Raw genomic sequence first — 23,224 nt, 5'->3', positions numbered from 1 at the left:
GGTGTTGATGTGACAGGACCATGACAGGTCCTGCGTGATGTGAACTCCGAGGTATTTGAAGCTGTCCACTCTCTCCACTGGGCACTCGTTGATGACGGGGGTCTGGTAGTTCCTCTCCTGCTTAGTGCTGAAGTCCACTATCAGCTCCTTTGTCTTACTGACGTTTAGAAGGAGGTTGTTCCTCTGGCACCAGTTCTCCAGATTCCTAATCTCCTTCACGTAGGCCGTCTCGTTGTTATCAGAGATCAGGCCCACCACGACGGTGTCGTCAGCAAACTTGATGATGGTGGTGGAGCTGGTAGTGGCCACACAGTCATATGTGTACAAAGAGTACAGCAGGGGGCTCAGAACACACCCCTGGGGGGCTCCAGTGCGGAGAGTGGTGGAGGCTGAGACATGTCCGCCCATCCTTACTGCCTGTGGTCTGCCAGTTAGGAAGTTGGAGATCCACTGACACATAGATGAGCTGAGTCCCAGATGCTCCAGCTTGGTGGTGAGTGTGGAGGGAATTATGGTGTTAAATGCAGAGCTGTAGTCTATGAAGAGCATTTTAACATAATTCCCCCTTCTAGTGTCCAAGTGAGTGAGTGATGTGTGGAGGAGATGAGAGATGGCATCGTCTGTGGAACGATTTGGACGGTAAGCGAACTGTAGTGGGTCCAGTGTGTCTGGTAGTGAAGAAATGATGAAGTCTCTGACCAGGCGTTCAAAGCACTTCATCACTACTGAGGTGAGGGCTACAGGGCGATAGTCATTGAGAGAAGCAGGGTGGGGTTTCTTCGGGACAGGAACAATGATGGACTCTTTGAAGCATGTGGGGATCACCGACTGAGATAGAGAGATGTTGAATATCTCAGTGAACACAGGAGCTAGCTGGTATGCGCAGTCTCTTAGGATACGACCTGGGATGCCGTCTGGTCCTGCTGCTTTCCTGGTGTTCACTCTCTTGAAGGCTCTCCTTACTTCATGCTCGGAGATGACGAGCACGTTTCCGGTGCTGGCAGTATCTTCCTGTCTGCAGCCGTTAGCGCCGCTAGCACTAGCATTGTTGGAGTCCTTAGCTGCAGCCTCGAAGCGAGCATAGAAAGTGTTCAGCTCGTCTGCCAAAGTCACGGCCGCGTTCGTCATACCGGTTGTTGGTGCTTTATAGTCCGTTATTGTCCTTAGTCCCCGCCACAGGCTCCTAGAGTCACTCTGTTGGAGTTGTGACTCTAGTTTCCTCCCGTAGCGCTGCTTCGCCTCTTTCACCGCCCTCCGCACGTTATATGACGCGGCTTTGTACGGGTCCATGTCCCCCGTCATGAGTCCCGTGTTGTAGGCAGCGGTGCGGGATCTCAGAGCGTCGCAGCAGCAGCGTTCTGCTATACGGATCACTCTCTGGAGAGCTTTTTGGTCCTTCACACAGCTGTTCCCGAACCACGATGTCATGTTCTGTGTGAGGATGCTCTCCACAGCGCCTGTATAGAAAATCCTGAGGATCTTTGGAGAGACCCTGAACTTCCTCAGTTGTCGTAGGTGATACAGGCGCTGCCTAGCCTTTTTGGTCTGGACCTGAATGTGGGCAGCCCATGTCAGGTCTGAGGAGATGTGGACACCAAGATACTTGAAGGACTGCACCCTCTCCACTGGAGCTCCATTGATGATAATGGGCTTGTAGTCTCTGTGCTGACCCCTTCTGAAGTCCACCACCAGCTCCTTGGTCTTGCTGACGTTCAGCTGGAGGTGGTTGTCCTGGCACCACGATGCCAGATTCTTCACTTCATCCATGTAGGCCGCCTCATCGTTGTTGGAGATGGCACCCAACACCACTGTGTCGTCAGCAAACTTCACAATGGTGTTGGAGCCGTGGGTGGCCACACAGTCTGAAGTGTAGAGGGAGTAGAGCAGTGGCGAGTGGACACATCCCTGAGGTGCTCCTGTGTTGATGGTGATGCTGTTGGAGAAGCACCTGCCCACCCTCACCACCTGAGTTCTGCCAGTGAGGAAGTCCAACACCCATGCACACAGACGGCTGTTAAGTCCCAGATCCCTCAGCTTTGTGAACAGTCTGCAGGGCACTATTGTGTTAAACGCTGAACTGTAATCAACAAACAGCATTCGCACATAGTTACCCTGTTTCTTGTCCACGTGGCTGAGAGTGGTGTGTAGGACGTGGGCGATGGCATCCTCTGTGGATCTGTTGGATCTGTAGGCGAACTGCAGCGGATCTGTGGTGTCTGGGATGGAGGAGGAGATGATGTTCTTCAGCAGCCTTTCAAACACCTTCATTACTACCGAGGTCAGTGCAACTGGCCGGTAATCGTTCAGGGACTATTTATAATAGTGCACAAAGTCTACTTTCTTGGTCATGTTATCTGTGCTCCTTAGCTGTGTACTAGCTTGCTCATCGCCATTGTTTTGATGGCAAGGTTGTTTCATTTCCACACAGTCCATTTACCTCCACGTTTACTTCTAAGCGATGAATTTGTCTGCAATCTTCTGCAGGAGGCTGTGGTAGTCATCTGTGGAGAGGGAAGGCATCTTGTTGCTAGTTAGCCTAGCGGTTAGCACCTTTCCAGGCTATTGAGGCTGTTCGGTGCCCAGACGCTGTAATCAGGCTTCAGCTGTGTGTAGGCCACAGACACACGGAGCGCTGAGGATAAGGTAACTATAAAAATTCTGGCCATGATGGGAAATGGCCTACTGTCCTGACTGGCTTTGTTATGTTGGTACAGCCTGCACCGTGTCAGCAGGATTACGGCCCGGTCCAGTCGCAGCGGGGCATCGCTTTAGGTCGGGAAAGAAAATATTGAAAGGTGTTTTTGGCAGATCGTTGTTTTAATCACAATCATTTCCTGTGAGAATATCCAAAAACAACATGCTAGTTCATCTCATGGAGCTTCCTGACTTCCCCACCCTGACATCTATTTTTAGGTGTTTTATTTTTATTAACACAGTGAAGCTGTTCAGCACCTACAAGGTTTCCTCTTGAGGAACATACTTTCAGGGAAGCTTAACACAGTCAACAAAAGCTAAAACCCCCGGCAGAGATGATGGTTGCTTATCAGTTGTTTTTCAGTTCCTTCTGACAGCTTTTTGTTTTCTAGGTAATGGCATCGCGCCTGTCATGGCTGACTCGTCACCCATAGCGCCCTCTGTGTCGCCCAAGCTGCATGCAAAGCCAGCTGGCCATGCTAATGGCCGGCCCCGCTTGGGCAGCCGGTCTGGCTCGCTAGCGATGGGCTCCCCCAGGCCCTCGCTCACCCGCCAGCCCAGCGCCATCACAGAGGCCGCTGTGGATGGGTCCAAGCCGAGGGACTACCTGATCCTCGCCATCTTATCCTGCTTCTGCCCAATGTGGCCCATCAACATCGTGGCCCTCACCTTCTCTGTGATGGTACGACTTCTGACAACAGTGTCATTTAAACCTCTCAGTTAACAGCAGCTCAGACAAATTTATAAGTCACAACCAAAAACTTTTTAATCTTTAAGGACAACAGAGCTGACAACTCCAAAAACAAAAGAATCTATTTTACATGTTAGTAACCAAGACAAAAGAGCTGAAATTGGTTTTTCCAAGAAGAACTCGGGCTGTAGAAAGAACCAGCGAATGATAAATGAGGAATATATTTTAGCTGAGAGCCTGGAAAGTTCTTTGGTGATGTCCCACAATAGAAATATGGAGCTGCAGGCAGAAACACATTTATATAACATTTAAATTGTCAGTATCAAGTCGTCTGCTGTCTAATCTGCTGATTTTTTTCTTCTTCTTTTTATCTGTAACTATAATGTTGTCTTGTTGTCCCAACCCAATCATATCATTATTTTACGATGTTGAGTGACCGTTTATTGGTTGTTTTCTTTGCTCTCTGCTTCCCTTCAGTCCCGAAACAGTTTGCAGCAAGGCAACGTTGACGGTGCTCGCCGTTTGGGCCGTAACGCCATGGTGCTGTCTGTTGTCTCCATTTTAGGAGGGATTGCCATCATCACAGCGGCCATCGTCCTGAACTGGGGATGTAAGTCTCACGATTCAGTCATTTTCTCCGCAAAAGCGACCTAAAGTTGACTCTACAAGTTTTTCTTGAATGTTCAGGATCATTAAAAATGTAAAACCAGCTTAAATCTGTGTGAATTTAATCTTTATCTCTCTCCAGTGATATTAAAATCTTGATTCAAACCAACCGGCACGGCGAGACTGACTTCATGACAACATCGAACCCGACACGACACCATTTCCTCCCGTTCCTGAAGCACTATCGTTGTCGAGCGCCTGCACCAGATGTAAAACGAATAAAAACCCGTTTCTGTTCTTTGCTGTTGTTTCTTGCTGCACGACAAGCATGGTCTGCCTGACGCTCTACCTCTGACACGACCGACAAACCTAATCCTGACGCCTGACACCTGATCTGGAGAAAAGGATGGATCACCAGATGCTCATTTCATTCTGTGGCAGCAGCTTATCTCCTCCTCAGACGCCACAATTACAAGAGGAAATGGACATCCTGGGAAATGGGATTATTCAGATTCCTAATGGTCCGTAATGGTGCGAACTGGGGGACCTGGTTTGTTGGGTTTGATGCCAAAAATTTAGAAACGCAGTCTCAGCTGGACTGAAACGGGGAGAAGCTGCTGCAGTGATAGTTTAACTCAAACTGAGGAGGAACTCTAAAAGTCTTTGAACTGTGACGGCAGGAGAGAGAGGGATCTTTGTTTCAGCACAGAGATGGACTTCCTCTGTTTCACTGTCTTTGTGAAAAAACCGGAGGCATGATTCTGATGTTTACTCTGCATATTCATGATAAATGTCCCCGGAGCTGCTAAACATTCATCATGTTCCATGCAAGGTTTTCAGAGACCGTGAACTGACCACAGGCGCTCAGACTGCTGGCTGTTAGCCGTGCTCGTCTCACTGTAAGCGATTCTGAGTTAGTAATTAATGAATTATTCTCCCTGACCACAGCCTTTGGCTCTAAGTGGACGTAAAGTGATGGAACGTTTCACATTATTCCTCATGTTCTCCAGGACTTCTATTAATTTGGGTGGTTGAGGTTACTTTTGGACTCCCTCTAAGTGCTCACAACATGTGAGATGGATCAATTCTTCTTTTCTCTCCGGCCTTTCAGTGTCAGTCTTTTACTTTAGTCTAGCATTCACAGCTGCTGCCCGCTTCCCTTTCTGTTAAGTGTTTTACTGCAGATACAAGAAGAACTTCCTCAACAACTTCCTGTATGAAGTTCTTTCTCAGTCTTCACTCAATAGCCTAAAATCATAATTCGGAAATATCTTTGTTTGCCAGTGTAACCCTCATGTTGGTAACAACCTTGGAAGGAGTTTGTTCATAGTTTTAGGAAGTGTTGGATCAGGTACTCACTCTTTGCTGTGACAGTGGATGAACATAGTTCTTACAGCTACACAAGAACTGTGACAGCCGTGATCTTTGAATGGTGCAAGGTTATAAGCTAGGCTTGTTTAGCATATGTCTGAATTGCAGTGCTAACCTTAAACTTAGGTAGTTCGACCTGGTGGCTGTTAACCCTCTGAGTTCTATCTTTAAATCTAACGCTATCAGAATATGTAATATTCTTTTAAATTATTCTCTTTTAAACTATTCTCCTGGCAGGGGACGATAACCTTTCAAAACTATTTACATTTCTTCTCAAAAAGTCCTTTTGGCTTTTCTGAAAAACACGGAGTTAGGGTTAGTGATGTGTGATACCACTGATTTCATTTCCGATCCGAGACTAAGTAATATTCAGGGTGGTATCGACGATACTGAGCCAATACTTTGTACAAAAACTTATTTTATTTATTGTATCTCAAATTATAGCGTCATAATGATTACAGGACATCAGATTACTTGTTCTTATCACTTAATAATGCAGAGTTCATCATATAGAAATAAAAAACCTGAAGTTGTGCTATTTGAACACCTTGCCTGCCTGCAGCACTAAAGGACTCCGTGAGAGACGTCTGTCTCGCCCTAGCAGCACCTGTCCCTGTCCTCCTCTTCAGTTCGCCTCAACATACACTCCTCATATCCTGTGCTCTGATTTACTCTGAGGTGTTTGACAAGGTTAGTGATGTCGCCAACCAGAAAACCTCACGCCTCGCAAAAATCTAAATTCTAAAGATATGAATATATAAAACGTCACATGACAGCTAACATCTTCATGTTATCACTAATGTAACAGTTTAGCACGTGAGCCTTGGCTAGAACAAATTCCACCTGCAGCACTGAGCTTAAATGGGTTGCAAGAAAAAAATTGCTTGTTGCTAATGTTGCAGTTTTATCCAATAACCAGACAAAGCGAATCTCCAGTTTAAGCCATAATCGGTAACCCTAACTAGTGATGTGCGGATCGATCCTGAAATATCGATTCCTCCGATACCAATCATTTATGTTCTAGAATAAATTCTCACATCAAAATATCGATATTTTAGTCATTTAGGGTAAATTTGTAGTTTATCATTAACAGGAACACAGTGGAAAGAAACTATAACATTCGGATTGTCTACATTCAAAGGAACTACTTCCTCTTCCGCCTTTCATAGTCATGTGCGAAATACAGCTGTATAAATGTCTCACAGCCCCTTGGCGTGCGCACTCACGACAATGGCTGAGCGTAATTGGAGTCGTGTGCGGACGTATTTTACCTCCACAAACAGCTGAGACATGGTTTTCGATACATGTGGCAAAAAAAGTGAGGTGTTGTGGCCATACTTGCCAACCTTGAGACCTCAGAATTAGGGAGACAATTCAAAAGGGCACATTTTACAGTGTTTATTTATCGGATGAAATACGTTAAATGTCACCGTTATTATTGGCCAGCCCGGAAACAGCGGAGGTGTCCAAATTCAGAGGCTGCTTCCACCTGAGGACCCGGCCTTCGCGGTCTAAAGAAAGCCGGGTAGTACGTCATGCGCTTCCTCGGTGGAGTGAAATGCTGCCGTCTGCTCCTTGCTATCTAAAATATAACCGGGCACTGACGTAAACTCTCAACCGTCTCACACTTTCTTTAATTAGTTTTATTCAGCTGTGTGAAAACCCGGAGGAACCCTCCCGTCGATTAATAAAGTTACATTTAATCTAATCTCATAACTTTAATCTCAGCCAAACCGATTTACTCACGAACAAATAAAACACTGAAAAGTAATATTAAAACTAAGTCTCTGCCGCCATTGTTGGAAACTGGAATTGGCTGGTTCTCACCATTTAAATCTATTTACTGAACTATTCGGTTTTCTGCATCAAATAAGAAGGTACACACATTATTTGTGCCAGTCCAACAAACTGGTTTCTGTCCACTATGCCCGCCCGCTTTCTCTCACGAGCGTCACCTCCCCCTCTCCCTAAACAACCAAATGCCACATGTTGCCATATCATCTTTTGTTTGGTTGACATGGCACAATTTAACACCAATAGGGAAGGGAAGGGGTGTTTTTTCTTTTTCCTCTCGCTGTAAACACCACTGTTATGTTCAGAAAAAAACATTGCATGCATTTTTGATCATAACTCTGGTTTTACATGGCCTATCCACACAATTTAAAAACTGGTATATAGTTTGAAGTCCGCCCTTTCGACCCAAGTTAAACTGGAGACTCTGGGTTGTTGCATCTTGTAGCTATGTCGTCTTAAATTGGTCATGTGATTTTGACGCGTCGGCGCGTCCGTCAACCCCAGAGGGTTAAAAGGACCTGTTGTCTTAGAACTGATAGCAAAGTTGCTAATAAAGAACTGAACGGATGAGCGTTTTACATGTTCAGGATAAGGCGTTCACTAACAAGGGCCTAAAGGAGACTACACAGGTTCACGTACATGTGACGCAGGAGCTTAAAGGTGGTGAAGTCATGTGTGTTTTACTTATTTTAATTGCAGTTATTCAACAGGAGTCATCAATGTAATTCGTTTGTAAGTCAGTCTGAGATATCTATAAGATCTATAAGGTGTCTCCTTCTTTCTTACAAGCCTTTCATTTTCCAAGTTAAACTATGCTAATGCTAATGCTAATGCCCAAATCTGATTAGTGTGCAGCTGTGAAACAGCTTTGGCATTATCAATCCATCCAACATTTACAGATGTTTGTGATGGAGTTTACAGTTTACAGTTTACCTGATGATTCATCAAATCCACTGTACACGAAGCCAGGAGGGACTGTCTGCAGCCAGACACTGTTTAGGAAACCTGAAATCATGATTTTTATTGCTGTTGAAATGCGATTCTGGGCCACACACTCATTTTTAGTTGTCAGGTGTAGCTGTGGTTATGACATGACCCCATTTAGAGCACACTGGCTGTTTAACTGCTTGAGTTTTACACAGAAAACCTCTCAAAACGTTCATTTTGTCCTCGTCCAGTCGCCGTTCTCTCAGCTTGCCGAGCCTCAGCGTGACGCTGTGCCAAATACCAGAGAGTGCACGTCAATCAGCACAGGACTGCTTTCTCTTTTAGCCTCTCTGTGTGGAAATGTGTGCGTGCTAACAGAAATTTTGGGGGTTCTTTGAGGATATAAGCTGTTGTTGTGGAACTAAATCAGCCCTTCATCTCCTATAACCTGTGCATGCTTGGAGTATTTATTACTGAATGCTTTTATACAGACTGTAGCCTCAGTTAGCAGGCGAGCTAACTGAGTAGCACTATGTAAATAAACAGTATGGGATGTTAATTGGAAGGTAACCCATCAGCCGGTCTAGGTTTGTCACTGAGATGTAACTGCAGTCACCTCAGTGCCAAAAACGCACTGCAGGTCTTTAAGGAGATCAGGTGACACGTTTGGACTGAGAGCCAATCAGAGTGTACAGGTAAGGTCAGGTGAGGTCAGGCTCAGAGGTGGGGGAGGAAAGGAGGGTCTTGTAGTGCTGCATTCATGTCATATTTCACAAATGTTATTAGTCGCATCATCGACTGTGTCACTGCAGAGGTGGTTGTTTAAGGCTTAGATGTACGTTTGTCGACAGCGTCACAACATTTGTTAAATATAGAACTTTATTTAGCGCAGGTTTCATTGTCTGTATTTTCACACAAAAAATCAGAAACGTGTCGTAAACCAACACAAATACTTCCAGTATGACATGAATGCAGCACGAGGTCCCGTCCATCCCATTCGCACCTTCACTCCGCCCACTCTGTATGTAGCATGCCTGTTTACTAATCACATTATGCAAAAAAATAAATTGTAAACTAAAAAGGAAAAAAAAGGCCTGGCTCGTTATCAGTACGAATGCTAGCTTTGCTGATTCCCGCTGTGGTGGTGTACTCTTACACGGTTTCATACAGACTTTGCTTGCGCTACCTCTCAAAGCTGCCTACCCTGTTTTATTAACCAACCGCACATCACACGGTGTCACCGATTTCTAAGTGACTGTTAAATCTTTGTGCTTCTGTTCCTGTGAGAGTTTCACTGCAGCCATTGTAATTACGATATCTACATGCAGGGTTTTGATTGTGAACATATTTCCACAAATCTATAAGTTTCTTCATTTGTCCAGCAGCACAACTCGTGTAAATAGAAAAATCTCTACAACACACATTTAAACAGGAAACTGTGTTATAAGAATCAAGCTGTCTTACACTGAGAAATGAAAAGCTCTGAGGAAGATTTTGGTAACCAGCATTTATCATCTTTAAAGAAACAATTAGTAAAATAGTCTTGTTTTCTAATTTAGAAAATATTTTTTTAAGAAGATGCCATACTAGCTGTTTTAGGTTCATCTTTTTGAAATCTTTCTTATGCCTCCTCCGGCTAAAACCCACTGTCTTCTGATTGGCCAGATTCTGGAAGCCTGCTGAGGGTCAGCAGCAAGCTACACTCGCCTTACTTTGGGGTGTTTTTTGGCTGTGCCCAGCACGATGTCATAATATAATAAATGTAAAAGTTTTCGGATAATATTTGATGACATGAATGACCCCAAAGTTCAAACTCTGAAAACAATCCAGTAAAAGATGATCTCAGAACATCTGAAACGTGCCTTAAATTCTGCGCTTTTAGTTGTAATCCCATGATATCGTAACATAAATAAGTTTAAATAAAAGTCAACACAATGTTGAAAACATCCATAAGCATATGTTTGACTTGTTTTTGGAAAACTTGGCCATGATTAATATGAACTTCTAATTCCTTAACATTATAAATTTACAGAAAATGAGTCTGCAGTGAGTAGATAGCTAGGTTCTTCAGTCGGGAAGCTAACATTTTATTTGACAATGCAAAGTGTGGGAGGCTGGCATGCTAGCTAACAAATCTAGATACTAAAGAATGCTTGAAAATATATAAATTTGCTTTTCATTTAGAAAATTTGCGATTTGTTTGAAATTTACTTAAATAAATGTTTCTAAAATACTTTTGGATTTGCTTAGCTTAGCACAAAAGCTTTGCATGCTTTAAATGAAACCACAATGATGTTTAATATGATCAAGTGACTCTGTGACACTATACTGACAGAAAATAACTCTTACTATGAACAGACAGAGAATTGTTCTTCAGTGGGGTTTTTAGGCACAATGTTTAATTAAATACAAGGAAGCTAACATTCGCATTGCTAGCTAAATAGTTAATCCTGACACGAAACTATAATGTGTGAAAATATTTAAATCGAACTGCTTCGTGGTGACGGTGTCTGGTTCTTCATAGAGAAATTATTTGAATTGTTTTAAATAAAATGATGCAGAATATGATTAGCTTAGCACAAAATCTAAAACTCAGTAGCAGCAGTTAGCTAGAAATCTGCTTTCCAACAAGAAAAAGTAAAAAAATTACATTTGCATGTTTACCACTTAAATTTTATTAGTGCTCATGTTTTTAAACAATCGTATTCAAAGCAAATAGAATCACATTTAATACGGTTATGCTAATTTTGAACCAGTACCAGTGTGGCTGTACTGTATGTTCTGTTATGTTTAGCTAATTATTTCTATGCCATAATTTACTCATCAGTGGTCATGAAATTAGGTTACATTTTTTCCAAAATACCTAAAAGACTTTTGTCATTTTGTCATTTAAATACTGAAAAGTTTCTCAAGAGCTTCTCATTTTGAACACACGCCTGTACATGCTGTATAGAAGCTGCAGTTAGTGACGGTCCGTTCATTTGATGCCTACTTTAACTCTTTATGTTACACCAGTTTTCATTTTCATTTCTTTTGTAAATGCTCTTTGAACACCTGATAACCTGATCTTTGTATTTTTATATTTCTAGTCTCATCCTCTGAATCTCTTTTGTATTTACATGGTAATCTACTGTTTGTATCGCTCAGTATGACCTGCTTCTTGCTTTTTCTTTTTAAGACAAAGGAGAAACTGCAAGGCGGGGGATGGTGTAAGCATGAGTATACCAACTTCATTATGTCCTCTTATTATTGATTGCTGTGTCCTGACACCGGACTCTCGTTGTGCCTGTGCATGCCTTAAATTGATTGCTTTATGGAGCATAATGAATGAGTATGGTTGTACACAAAACATTTATCAAAGACACCGTTGATCTTGACTTCTGATGTTGAATATTTGATTATGTTTGAAGGCAATAAAGCCCATGTTAAATTACGACCTCCTCGACATCTGCAGGCTCATGAATCTGCCGAGAGCAGCGGCACAGAAACGCTTTTGCTGGCGGCTTGAACCAAAATAAAAATCCCGCTCGCTGGCTCTCTCGCTACACGCCGGTCGTCTCTGGGGACTGAATGTTGTTATCGCTCGCTGGGTCGTAAAGTTTGATACGGGAAGCTCATTGAAAGTGTGACTCGCTCTCTGAGTAACCACGGCTTGCCAGTGCACGCCATCGTTTCTGTTGACGTCAATGCGAGACCTTCGTAGGCTGGAGGAACACGCACATTTACATCTGCCGCACATGTTTTTTGTCTGTGCAGAATTCAAGTATCAAACTTTACAAACTTTCATGTGATTCCAACATGATATTGAATCCTGAATCCCCCGAGTCAGTGCCCAGAAACTTTATGCCAATATAATGTGATGGCGGATATTATCTGTGTGTCTCCATGTTTATATTTAAGGATGTTTTTTAAATGATAATTTCGTCTTAAATCAAAATGCAGTCCATGTTAACATCACAATCAAACAACCAACATGAAAAGAGACGCATGCTTTGTGTCTGAGGAGATATGCAGGTAGGCTGAGCTGCCTGTGCAAGCAGAGGGAGACTTTACCCAGCTCCTCTAGTCCAAGCGATGAGAACCTTGAATCCATTATCTATGAGACGGGAACAATCAAAGAAGTAAGTAAGGCTCTTGTGAGATGGAGCAGGGCTGTGCAGAGAGGTTTAAAGGGGCGGGTGCCCAAAGTTAAAAAGGGGCACATTGAACCAGGCTGAATAACAACAACACACATTCATCAAGAATCTAATATGGGAAGGGCAGGGCTGTGTTGATCTGAGACTCTAGACATTAAAAAGTCCACAGGAGAGATGGTAGCTGATTAAACAAGTGTCATGAGATAATAACAAAATGCAAAGATTGGTGACAGCGCTTGGAACCATAAGGACACAAAAAACTGTGAGAAATAATTTAGGCTCTGCCTGTGAATCACTCTTTGCTTCTCTTCTTCCTTCCATCCCATCATTTCATATATCACTCTCCCACTTGCTATGTGAGAACAAGGCACAACTTGCTATTGCAATAAACTATAATCTAATTATCCACACCTAACAACTCCAGCACTTAATCTAAAATAAAATGATGACAGAAAAATGTTATAGCCCTGCCTTTAGTAGCCTCACACAGCTCCTACTGTTTCCTCCTCATGTCCTTACCAGCCATGTCTGGACAATGTTATATCATGAGTAATAATTTAAAAAAATCTATATACATAAAACACACACATGCACACACAGTGACACTTTAGACCTTCTTCAGAATACTGTATATACTATGGGCATCATGGTGCTGATCCAGAATCCTTACATATTTATTACTAGAGCTACAATAATAAAGCAAAGAGGAGGGGGAAGTAATAAATATGAAATAATGTCATTATGATGATTGCATTTGTTTCACTATCCACTCTGTGCAGGGCAAAGCTTATTACATCTTTAAACTGTAGAGATACAATCATTTTACAATCAGGAGGAAGAACTGTTAGAAACACCGGTGTCACCTGATGCTAAGAAAATTACCTAGGAATTTAGTTGTTTTCTATTAATGAGCAAATCCCACGAGCACATGAAAAACAATAACAATAAAGATGTGCTAAATCTCTGGAGGGAGATTGTCGTTTTGCCCACACCGGCGGATGTGCGAAGACTCACTTGACTCTCTCGGGGAGCCTCGCTCCGATAAGATGGTCTCACCCCGAGGGGAGAGTTTGTAAGTATAACTTAGACTTTTCTTTTTTGGACTAAATAAAACAAATGGAAGACTTCCAGTGGGACACAGCCTCCAGATCCTCCCATCCTCACTGCCCTGTGTTGTTACGAAAGCACCAGTTTTTTCATAGTTTATCCTCTCTTGCTTCAGTTGCTCCCGGACCTTGATCTCATGTTTTATCCGGTCATTCTTTCAGGTTTGGGGGTGTTTTTCCATCTGTTGCATGGCTCAGTTTGGGCTTCAGGTTGTTTCATGGGAGTCGGGAGTTCCACGTGTTTATTCTTCTGCTTGTTTTAGACCTTTTTCTTCAGTGTTAGTAATGTGTCGGTCGCGAACGAAAAGATTCGGCTTTTTTTAGTGAGCCGAACCGAAAGAGCCGGTTCTCTAAAAAGAGCTGGAAATCCCATCACTATTCAGTGTAAGCAGCCACACTGTTACAGCATCTTAATACAAACATGAATGTATTTTTGGAAACTCTGAAAAAAGTTAAAGTACTTCTTTGGCACAGAAACACTCCACATTGGTGTTTTACTGTACATGAATGCCTGCGACCGCCGCGACATTGTCGGAGAGGAGTAAACTTCCAGAACCTGCGGACGCTTCAACGGGCTCCTATTGGCTGAGGTGAGCTCAGTTGTTTTACTGAACTTCTACCTTCTGACTGTTATTTAAATCTGCCGAGTATGGGCAAACGCGGGGGCGGAGTTCCGGCTGTCCTCAGGAAGAGACTAACATATAAACAACTTTCAACAGACTTCTACTCAAGCTTCGAAATCCTACTTTTTGAATTGGAGTAATATACAGACCTCCAAAATATAACAAAGATTTTATTCGAGATTTTTCAACTTTTTTAGCAGGAATCATCCCGAGTTATGATCAAATTTTACTAGTAGGTGATTTTAATATCCATGTTTAATACTCTAAGTTGTTTTATTATGTATGTTGTATTCTTGTACAGCACTTTGGTCAACGCTCCTGTTGTAATTAAATGTGCTATATAAATAATTAAACTATTAAACTATTAAACTATGTATGCTGCCCCCACAACCAGCTGGCTAAAGAAATTTGATTGAGTCTTTTAGCCTCATCCAGCATGTATTGGATCCAACACATGTACAGGGCCACACGTTGGACCTCGTGTTGTCTTTGGGATTACCAGTTGTTAATTTGGAAATAAGTGATGCAATCTTTTCTGACCACTGTCCATTAGTGTTTAATATACTTTTATCTCATTGCCATCTTAAACCTACATCCTCAACACGACGTTATCGTGTTTTTAAACCAACGGCCACAGAACAGTTTTCCACTGCCTTTGAAAGACTGTCGAATTCTTCCCTTGGTGATGGTATTGAGCAGATGGATTCGAATTTTAATAATAAATGCAAGATTATTCTTGATGTGATCGCCCCATTTACATCTACATCTACCCCATCTCTGTATAATGTCTCATTAACATATACCTCCTCAACTGCTTTTGACCAGATTGAGGCTGTATGTCTTAACCAGGTGGAAGATCTTTGCAATAGCAACCCATTTTCTAAAAAAGATTATTAAGGTAGTCGGTCCTGACATTTTAACTATTTTTAATAGTAGTCTCAGCTCTGGAGTGGTACCAACTGGATACAAGCACGCTGTAGTGCAGCCAGTGCTTAAAAAGCCAAACCTTGATTCTTCTGTTCTTGCTAATTTTAGACCTGTCTCCAAGCTACTGTTTCTGTCAAAAATTTTAGAAAGGATTGTATTTGAGCAGCTACAAACCTTTCTAAATAGTCATAATACCTTCGAGAAGTTCCAGTTGGGCTTCAAAACCCACCACAGCACAGAAAATGCCCTCCTAAAAATACTTAATCCGGTATGACCCAGCTGTGCTCCTGCTCCTAGACTTAACTGCAGCCTTTGATCCTGTTGACCGCAGCATTCTGATCTCCCGTTTGGAGCAATGTGGTATCAAAGGTATCCTCTTGGAACGGTTTAGGTCGTATCTCTCCGAGAGGACTTTTTCCGTGAGCCTTGATGATTTTATTTCTTCCCCAGCTCCTTTTACTTGTGGTGTCCCGCAGGGATCCGTATTAGGCCCAATTCTTTTCTCAATCTATATGTTGCCCCTAGGCCTAATCTTTAGGAAGCATAACATCTGCTTTCACTCATATGCTGACGACACCCAGATTTATCTTCGGTTTAATAGAAACACCTCCACACCCATGGAATCGCTAGTCAAATGTCTTGACGAAGTTAAAACCTGGATGGCCTCAAATTTTCTTACCTTCAACGAGGATAAAACTGAGGTAATTATTTTTGGACCGAGCTGTAATTTCAATGCCCCAGATTTGGACTTATGCAACCTAACGTGCTGTTAAAACACTTGTAAAAAACGTGGGGTTTTCTTGGATAGCAAACTTACATTCGAGAAACAAATTAATTCAGCTGTCCAGCGGCCCTTTTTTAAATTAATGCTCCTATCCAAAGTGAGATCTTTTTTATCCTTTAGAAACTTGGAACGAGCCATTCATGCGTTCATTTTATCTCAACTGGATCACTGCAGTTCACTATATGTGGGTGTCAGTCAGTCCAGCTCGGCCTGGCTCCAACTGGTACAGAATGCTGCAGCTCGCCTTTTGACTCGTGTGAAGAAACACCAACATATTACTCCGGTGCTTGATTCCCTTCATTGGCTTCCAGTGCGTTTTAGAATTAAATTCAAAATCTTACTTTTGACTAATAAAGTGCTAATTGGCCGGGCACCGGACTATTTGTCTGACCCATTGCAGCTTTATACGCCCTCTAGAGCCCTTCGATCAAGCGATCACCTGCTCCTTACCTCACATAAGTCTAGGATGGTTCATAGAGGAGATCGGGCATTTGCGGTTGTGGCACTGAAAATGTGGAACGATCTACCTCTCCACATTAGAAAGGCCCCGACTGTCACTCTTTTTAAATCACATCTTAAAACATATTTTTTTACTCTGGCTTTCGAAACTGTGTGAGAGTTACCAATTATTTTATCCTAATTTTCTTTTAATTTTCTTACCTAATGTTGTTGTCAATGTCATTGTTTAACTGTTATTTTGTACAGCACTTTGGTCAGCTCCCTGTTGTTATTAAATGTGCTTTATAAATAAATAAGTGAAAGGAAATGAAATGAATCAATATGACTGCTGCTGATGTTTAAGCATGAGCTTGGTCCAAGTATTTTATATCGCAGCTTATCCGTGTATGCTTGCATGTTCCCTGTTTCCTTCTAGACTGGTGGACCAGTCTTGATGAGACTTTGCATAAACATTGTCTGTGAGTACCAACATCTATATGATGTATGCAAATATTTTATGCAAATCCCACAGGTGCACATACAGTCCCAATCAAAAAAAAAACTGTCAAAAAATTCACATTTTGCACAGTTGGATTGTAACAAGGTTCCAAGTCAATCTTAAATATGCAACAAGAAGAAATGGGAGTGAGACAAAACAGTTTTCTGAGCATGCAGTTTATTGAAAGCATCGCTTAAACTGAAACAGGCTGTTTTACAGCTGATAAAAGTTTGGGACCACGTGCCTTTAAAGGCCAAATCTGTGCAAAAATGTGGATTCGTTGTCATTTTCCGTCATGATGTTCTGATGGCAAAGGCAAAAAAAAGTTCCCTTTTTGAATGCGGTCGGGCTGTTGAACTGCGTGAGTCACTTGTGTGTTATTCACAGCCCATCAGCAGCTTAATAGAAGGCCATAAATCAGGAGAAGGTGTGGGTGTTTAAGTTCACAGTAATCGATACTGGAAACGCAGAGGCTCAGTTTGCAAAAGCGAAACAGTCGTTTGTGTTCAACGTCATCTTAAAAAGTCGGCGTGTTGCATGTTCATACAGATGCTTTTATGTTTTCGTGTCTTTTTATTTGACGTTAAGGTGGCGAGGGAGGAAGGACGGAGACATAATGAGGTGGCAGACTTCATTTTCTTGCAACTTGTTTCTAGGACGAGAGGGTTGTCATGGTAACCGTCAGCAAGGGAGTGAGATGTTGGGATGTGGTGGGAGAGGAGAGAGAGGTCTGGTTCTTCACTGTTAATAAAAGCTCTCTCTCTCTCTATCCCAGCGAGCTGCATTTGAATTTTAGATTCTTATAAATTATTAAAGGACTCTGCTGGGGCTGCGAGAGGAGAGATGAGGACATGGACAGCAGGAGGAGGAGGAAGGTGGGGAGGTGGGGGAGGATGGGAAACAGAGAAGAAAAGCAGGGGAAATAAAATTTTAAAGAGCGTTCGTGTTACATGTGTGGGGGCTGAGATAGAGGCATCTCCAGGTGTCTGCAGAAGGAACAAGAGATGGAAAAGTAACAAGACAGGAGGAGAAACAACAGATGAGCAAAGGAGGAGGTGCGAGGGAGGGGGAGGGGAGCTGTCATAATGCAGCAGGGGAGGGAGAGGAAGGGGATTTGAGGTGAAAACAATAACAAATGAGGAGAAAGCGAGAAGCTAAATGACCCCAAACACTGGCAGGAGGAGGCGCTCACAGAGGAGACAGTGAAGCAAAAAACACGTGTCATGTTTAAGGAGATATGCTCCTATAACTCATCTTCGATGGAGACGTAAACAGAAGCAGCACAGAAGCATTAAAGTGAACCGTTTTTCATCCACCCAGTCTGAGGCTGTACGAGCACCTTTCAAAATAAAGGTCACAGAGTGCCACAGCTACACAAACAGATGGTTGTTAAAGGAAAACACAAAGAGAAGTGTATTTGTGTTTCAGTGTGTGTGCTGCCTGCTGTCACAGCAATGAGTGTGAAGACTCCCTCGGTCAGAGCGATGTATCAGTGAGGCCGGAGCGACAGCAAACTCCTGTTCTGCTCACTCCCAGCTTTGCATGACTGACAATAATCCTTTATCTGATACTGGGCCTTACTGCGGCCCCCAGGGTCAACCTGTGTCTGTTTTAGTCCCTCCCCCTTTAAGACACACTTGTTTATGATTGACTGCCCCTTCCAAAGGCAAGGTTTGAACAGCAGGTGGGTGGAGAACCAATCCACCGCAACAGTTTAGTTGCAGGTTGTCAATGAAATGATTGCTGTAGATGCAGAGATTGCTGGCGTTGCCGTAGTGTCGGTGATTAGTTGCTCTGAGTGTTTGCAGTGATTGGCTGCAGAAATTGTTGTCATTGGTTGGTTTAGCTGCAGGTGTTTTGCTGTATGGACTCTCAGTGGTTGCAGGATCGGCCACATCGCTGTAGTGACAGCCCGTTGCAGTACGACTTTATGTGCAGATGCTGCTTTAATTTCATTGGTTGGTGTCATTGCAGTGGTCGGGCGATGCCACCTTCACATTAAATGGCTTTCTAGGTGATTTCAGGCAGAAGTTGCAGTTTGGTTAAACTCGTGAGGTCGTTCCTCGGCAGCTCGTGTGCTGACGAAGACCAGAGGGCGGGCCCACATTACACCGGTTTTAGAATCGCTGCACTGGCTCCCCGTGTGTTTCAGGATCGATTTTAAAGTTCTTTTATTGGTTTTTAAATGTCTTAATGGTCTTGGGCCTTCTTATCTCTCAGATCTGCTTTTACCATACGAACCCTCGCGGACGCTGAGGTCCTCTGGTACTGGCCTTTTGATTGTCCCTAAAGTCAGGACACATACTCACGGAGAGGCAGCTTTTCAGTGGAATGGTCCTCGTCTGTGGAACAGCCTGCCGGAGGAGCTCAGGGCCGCAGAGAACGTACATGTTTTTAAGAACAGGCTCAAGACCACCTTTTTAATTTAGCTTTTACTTAGCGTTTATTTATTTTATGCTTATTTATTCTATCCTGTTATTCTATTATTCATTTAGGATTTACCTAATATTTTTTGATTTTATTCTTATTCATTTTTTAATCTTCTTACTCCATTTATATTTATATTTATATTGTATCCTGTTCTTATTTATTTTATCATTTTACCCTGTATATATCGTATTGCGTCATATGTTTCCTCGGAGGGCGCTCTCTGCACCGGGGCTGTTATTGACCGTGGCTGCTGGGTCTCTGGGGTCCTCTCAGCCTGGTTGGGGGGCTCCTTGGCCTCCCTCCGCTCCCTGTTATAATGTTTCCTCACTTGGCTCATGCGAGCCCAGCCCAATTTTTACTCTTTAAGTGTGCGCATGTGTGTGTGTGTGTGTGTGGGTGGGTGGGGGTGGGGGTGGGGGGATATACGTGTATTGAGAGTGTGGGGAGTGAGTTGGAGGGTGGGGTGGGCTGCTTTTAACTATGTAAAGCACTTTGTGCTACATTTTTTCTGTATGAAAAGTGCTTTATAAATAAAGATTGATTGATTCCTTGTTGATCATGTGACGTGGTGACGAATCGAAGTCGGAGCTGCTTCAGCCTTTGTCTCCACCCTGCTGCCTTTTTCCTTTCAGTCCGTTTTTCAGAACCAACGGTGAAACTCACGAGAGGACAGCTGTGACCAAAAGTGTCGCGTTCCTACAGTACCAGGGCACAATGGAAAACAAGTCTAGTTGCTGTTGTGCAGATCGTGACCCTGAAGGTTCGCCTTCATTGTTATTGTTGTTATTTCTTTGTTTGTGGTTGGATGTGTGCAGTTGTGTACTGTGTATATACTTGTGGAGTTCATGGTGTGACGGAGGCTTCAGTCGGCAGCGCTGGGTGCTTCTGATCTTCTTCTTCTTGGGCTGTTAGTGCCGCGGAGCGTTTTCTGTGCAGCTGTGCAGTAAATCTGTGCTTTGGGTGCTTATGAGGTGCATTTGGTTTCTCTGCGTTCGCCTGCCTTCATGTCACCTTGGCGAGCATTCTGGAGCTTAGCGTGATGCCGCTGCCGTCTGGCTCCCTGCTGAGGATCTGAGGAGGGTGAATCTGTGCCCGCTGGCTCACAGGGTGGTGATTTTAAAATGCACTCAGGAGATTCAGGTCTTTGGATTGTCCTCGACGTGGCCTCCCGATTGGTTATCAGGAATAATAATAATAATAATAATAATAAACTTTATTTATAAAGCACACTTAAAACCAAGGGTATGCTTAACAAGTAACATAGATAATAAAAGGAAGATAATAGAAATAGGACCAAAGCAAGTACTACGTATGCAAGCAGACAGCTGTCACTGATACACAGGAAAGCAGCAGATACAGAACAAACAAGGAATTAAATGAGCACAAAAGTACATCATATATGCAGGAAGATGCTCTCAGATGTGTTTCTCTGCGTGATGCTGGTTACAGGCTGAAGTCGAACCTGCAGTAAATGTTGCTGTGTTCGCTTCAGCTTGGATCTGCTGGATGTGAAGAACACACAGGTCCCGACTGGTCGCCTGGAAGATGCCGACCTCTCTGCAGAGAGACGCTGAGGTGAACGCTGAGTGTTTCTGGCATCATTCTGAAAATATAACGCGATTGTTGGATGTCATGAACCATTGTGTTTCTGGATCTTATTGTTTTTTCAAGTAAGAGAAAAAAGAAGAGTCAGAACATAAACATTTCACGAGTCTATTAAAAATGTGAAAAAGAGCAAATCTGACACAAAGTCCTACGTGGAGGAAAGATTAGATTAGTGCAGGACTGGGTGAGTCACCAGTTAATTTTCTGTCAGTTTCTTAATGAATTAAGATTCATTTCTACTGAAAGGTCGCTGCACAAACACACGTCTCTGTTCTCAGTCTGACTGTGACGCTCGCCGTTTACTACTCAGGGTTTCTGTGGCATCGATCAGCTGATTTATCGATGAATCCTGGATATCCACGCAAACGCGGAGCCAGCAGAGGGCGATGGGTCGATAACAGAAGATGAAGAGGAACCTGAAGGAGAGGAGACAGTTGGAGAGAGTTAGAGTCAACCTTGAGGGATTTCATTATCCTCCCCTGATTCAATTACAGGGTCGATGAATTGAGTTAAAGAGGAGCCACCTCGTCTCTGCAGAGCTGCTCGCCCTGACGTGCCTGCGATCGAGTCCATCCTAATAACAGACTAAAAACATGCTCTTTCACACGCGTGCCTCTCTGTCGCTCAGGCTGATCGGTGTGATCGGGGTCGCTGTGCAGAGAAAGCATGAGCGTTTGCAAACACCGGGACTGAAACCTGCAGTTCCTCTATTGTCCACTGGGGGCTCCAGCGGGGGGTCCTGTGTTCACATGTCCAAAATTTCAAACATGCAGAAAATCATGGTGGCTCTGCACAGGATCGATCATTTTCATTTAGATCCAGTGGATCTGTGGGGAGTACAAAGACACGTAATATTCGGAGTAAAGCTGTAGTTGTTTCATTGCTCCTTAAGTGTGATAGCTTCAGCCTATGTGCAGCTTTAAAATCTACAACCTCACCTGGGACACGCCACAGCATGATCACCAACAGAGAACTCTGTGAGCTCCCTCTAGTGGACACACGGGAGCACAAGCCCCAGTGTTCAGTACGCTGCCCAGAGCTGGAGCTGGAGCGTCTGCTGATGGCGCCTTAAACATCGGTTTCCTCTCTGATCACTCTCAACGTTTAAACGTCACTGTGACGTGAAGCTGGTGATCCCAAACCCAACCCAGATGCAAAACTCAAAATGACGTGAAATAAATGATGAAGATGGTCCCAGTGGTCCCAATCTCACCTGTTCATTCTGTGCCGGGCTATACACTGGGCCAAGAGGGGGCGTTGCCCCCTCAAACAAACATCCTGCCCGCTCAAGTCAAACTTTTACAAGTTGAGAACGAAAATAATAGTTTACCACCAAACTGAACATGGACACGATTCACTACAGTAGCTGCAAAACCGCTAGAAAAGGCACACATGAGATGACATATTTCACATCTCGTTCGCTCTTTCGCTCCGTGCTGTGTTTGACCGCGGTAAAGTGAGCCGTCATTTGTGAGCCGCGGTCAAGCCAGCCGCCTCCTATCCGCCGCATAAATTTCCTTGCGCTTTTACACCAGTCTTTACGGTAGCGCCTTTTCGCTTTATATCCTGATTGAAAGCCTATACTCGCGCACACGTGCGCGCGCGCGAACAGTCACACGCACACGCGCACACACAAATTACAATGAAACAGCCCAATACAGTCAATACAATTATGTCTATTTCAGAAATTCATTAAAAATCATCCTGAGTAGTTGAACAGATTCTTTCTCCGGGACACCTACTGTACCTGTGTGCCAGGTTTCATCCAGATTTACTTTAAATTCCTCAAAGATTAAAGAACATTTATATGCAATTTTTATAAATTATAAATGCAATTTTTGAAAATTGACATAATTCTATTGTATTGACTGTATATAAATGAATAGAAGTTTCCATTAATTTCTGAGGAATTTTACAGTGAATCTGGCTGAAACCTGGCACACAGGTACAGTAGGTGTCCCGGAGAAGGAATCTGTTGAAAGTTGGACCTCAACTACTCAGGATGATTTTTAATGAATTTCTGAAATAGACATAATTGTATTGACTGTATCGGGCTGTTTCATTGTAATTTGTGTGCGCCCATGCGCGTGTGAGTGTTCGCGCGCGTGCACGTGTGCGCGGGTCTAGGCTTTCAATCGGGATATAAAGCGAAAAGGCGCTACCGTACAGACTGGTGTAAAAGCGCAAGGAAATTTATGCGGCGGATAGGAGGCGGCTGGCTTGACCGCGGCTCACAAATGACGGCTCACTTTACCGCGGTTGTGTTTGTGCGCATGCTCACCCTCCCTCAGCCAATCACTGTTAGTATGCAGATGACCCGGGGGCAGGTTTCTCAGTAGGCAGGGCGTCAGGGTCATAGCGGCTGTAACTGACAGTGAACGATTTTAATGTTCTTCACTGTATCTGTTAGAAACATTTTTTTAAATTTCCTTTAATTGCGGGACTTTGGTTAAATCCAACCTTTGAGGTGCAGCTACGGCAGGCAGTGAGGTGCGTTTAATGCGACTCTGTTAATTTGAGTCCATAAATTGAATGTCTGATTTTATTCTCATTTCATTTTTGCAAAATAAGGTCATGTAATTAAGATAGATTT

General features: G+C 43.4%; 1 protein-coding gene and 1 long non-coding RNA gene across 2 annotated transcripts in view; one reads left to right on the top strand and one right to left on the bottom strand.

Annotated features, from left to right (window-relative positions):
• Positions 1–11,519, top strand: part of LOC113021423 (uncharacterized) — a 35,052-nt gene extending 23,533 nt beyond the window's left edge. The window contains exons 4-6 of the mRNA XM_026166077.2: positions 3,087–3,376; positions 3,863–3,995; positions 4,134–11,519. Of these exons, the coding sequence (XP_026021862.1) occupies positions 3,087–3,376; positions 3,863–3,995; positions 4,134–4,150 (440 nt within the window). The 3' untranslated portion in view covers positions 4,151–11,519. The remainder of the gene's footprint in view (positions 1–3,086; positions 3,377–3,862; positions 3,996–4,133) is intronic.
• An 8,699-nt stretch (positions 11,520–20,218) lies between these two features.
• On the bottom strand, positions 20,219–21,331 carry LOC145428467 (uncharacterized). The gene is made up of 2 exons (XR_013908756.1): positions 21,156–21,331; positions 20,219–21,047 (listed from the first exon to the last, which is right to left on the bottom strand). It is a non-coding gene; the product is annotated as an uncharacterized LOC145428467 (long non-coding RNA).
• Positions 21,332–23,224: the final 1,893 nt, after the last annotated feature.

Source organism: Astatotilapia calliptera, chromosome 4 (genome assembly GCF_964374335.1).
Source record: "Astatotilapia calliptera chromosome 4, fAstCal68.1, whole genome shotgun sequence".
Lineage (NCBI taxonomy): Eukaryota > Metazoa > Chordata > Actinopteri > Cichliformes > Cichlidae > Astatotilapia > Astatotilapia calliptera.
The sequence above is the reverse complement of the archived record's forward strand: the minus strand, read 5'-3'. Positions and strand labels throughout refer to the sequence as shown.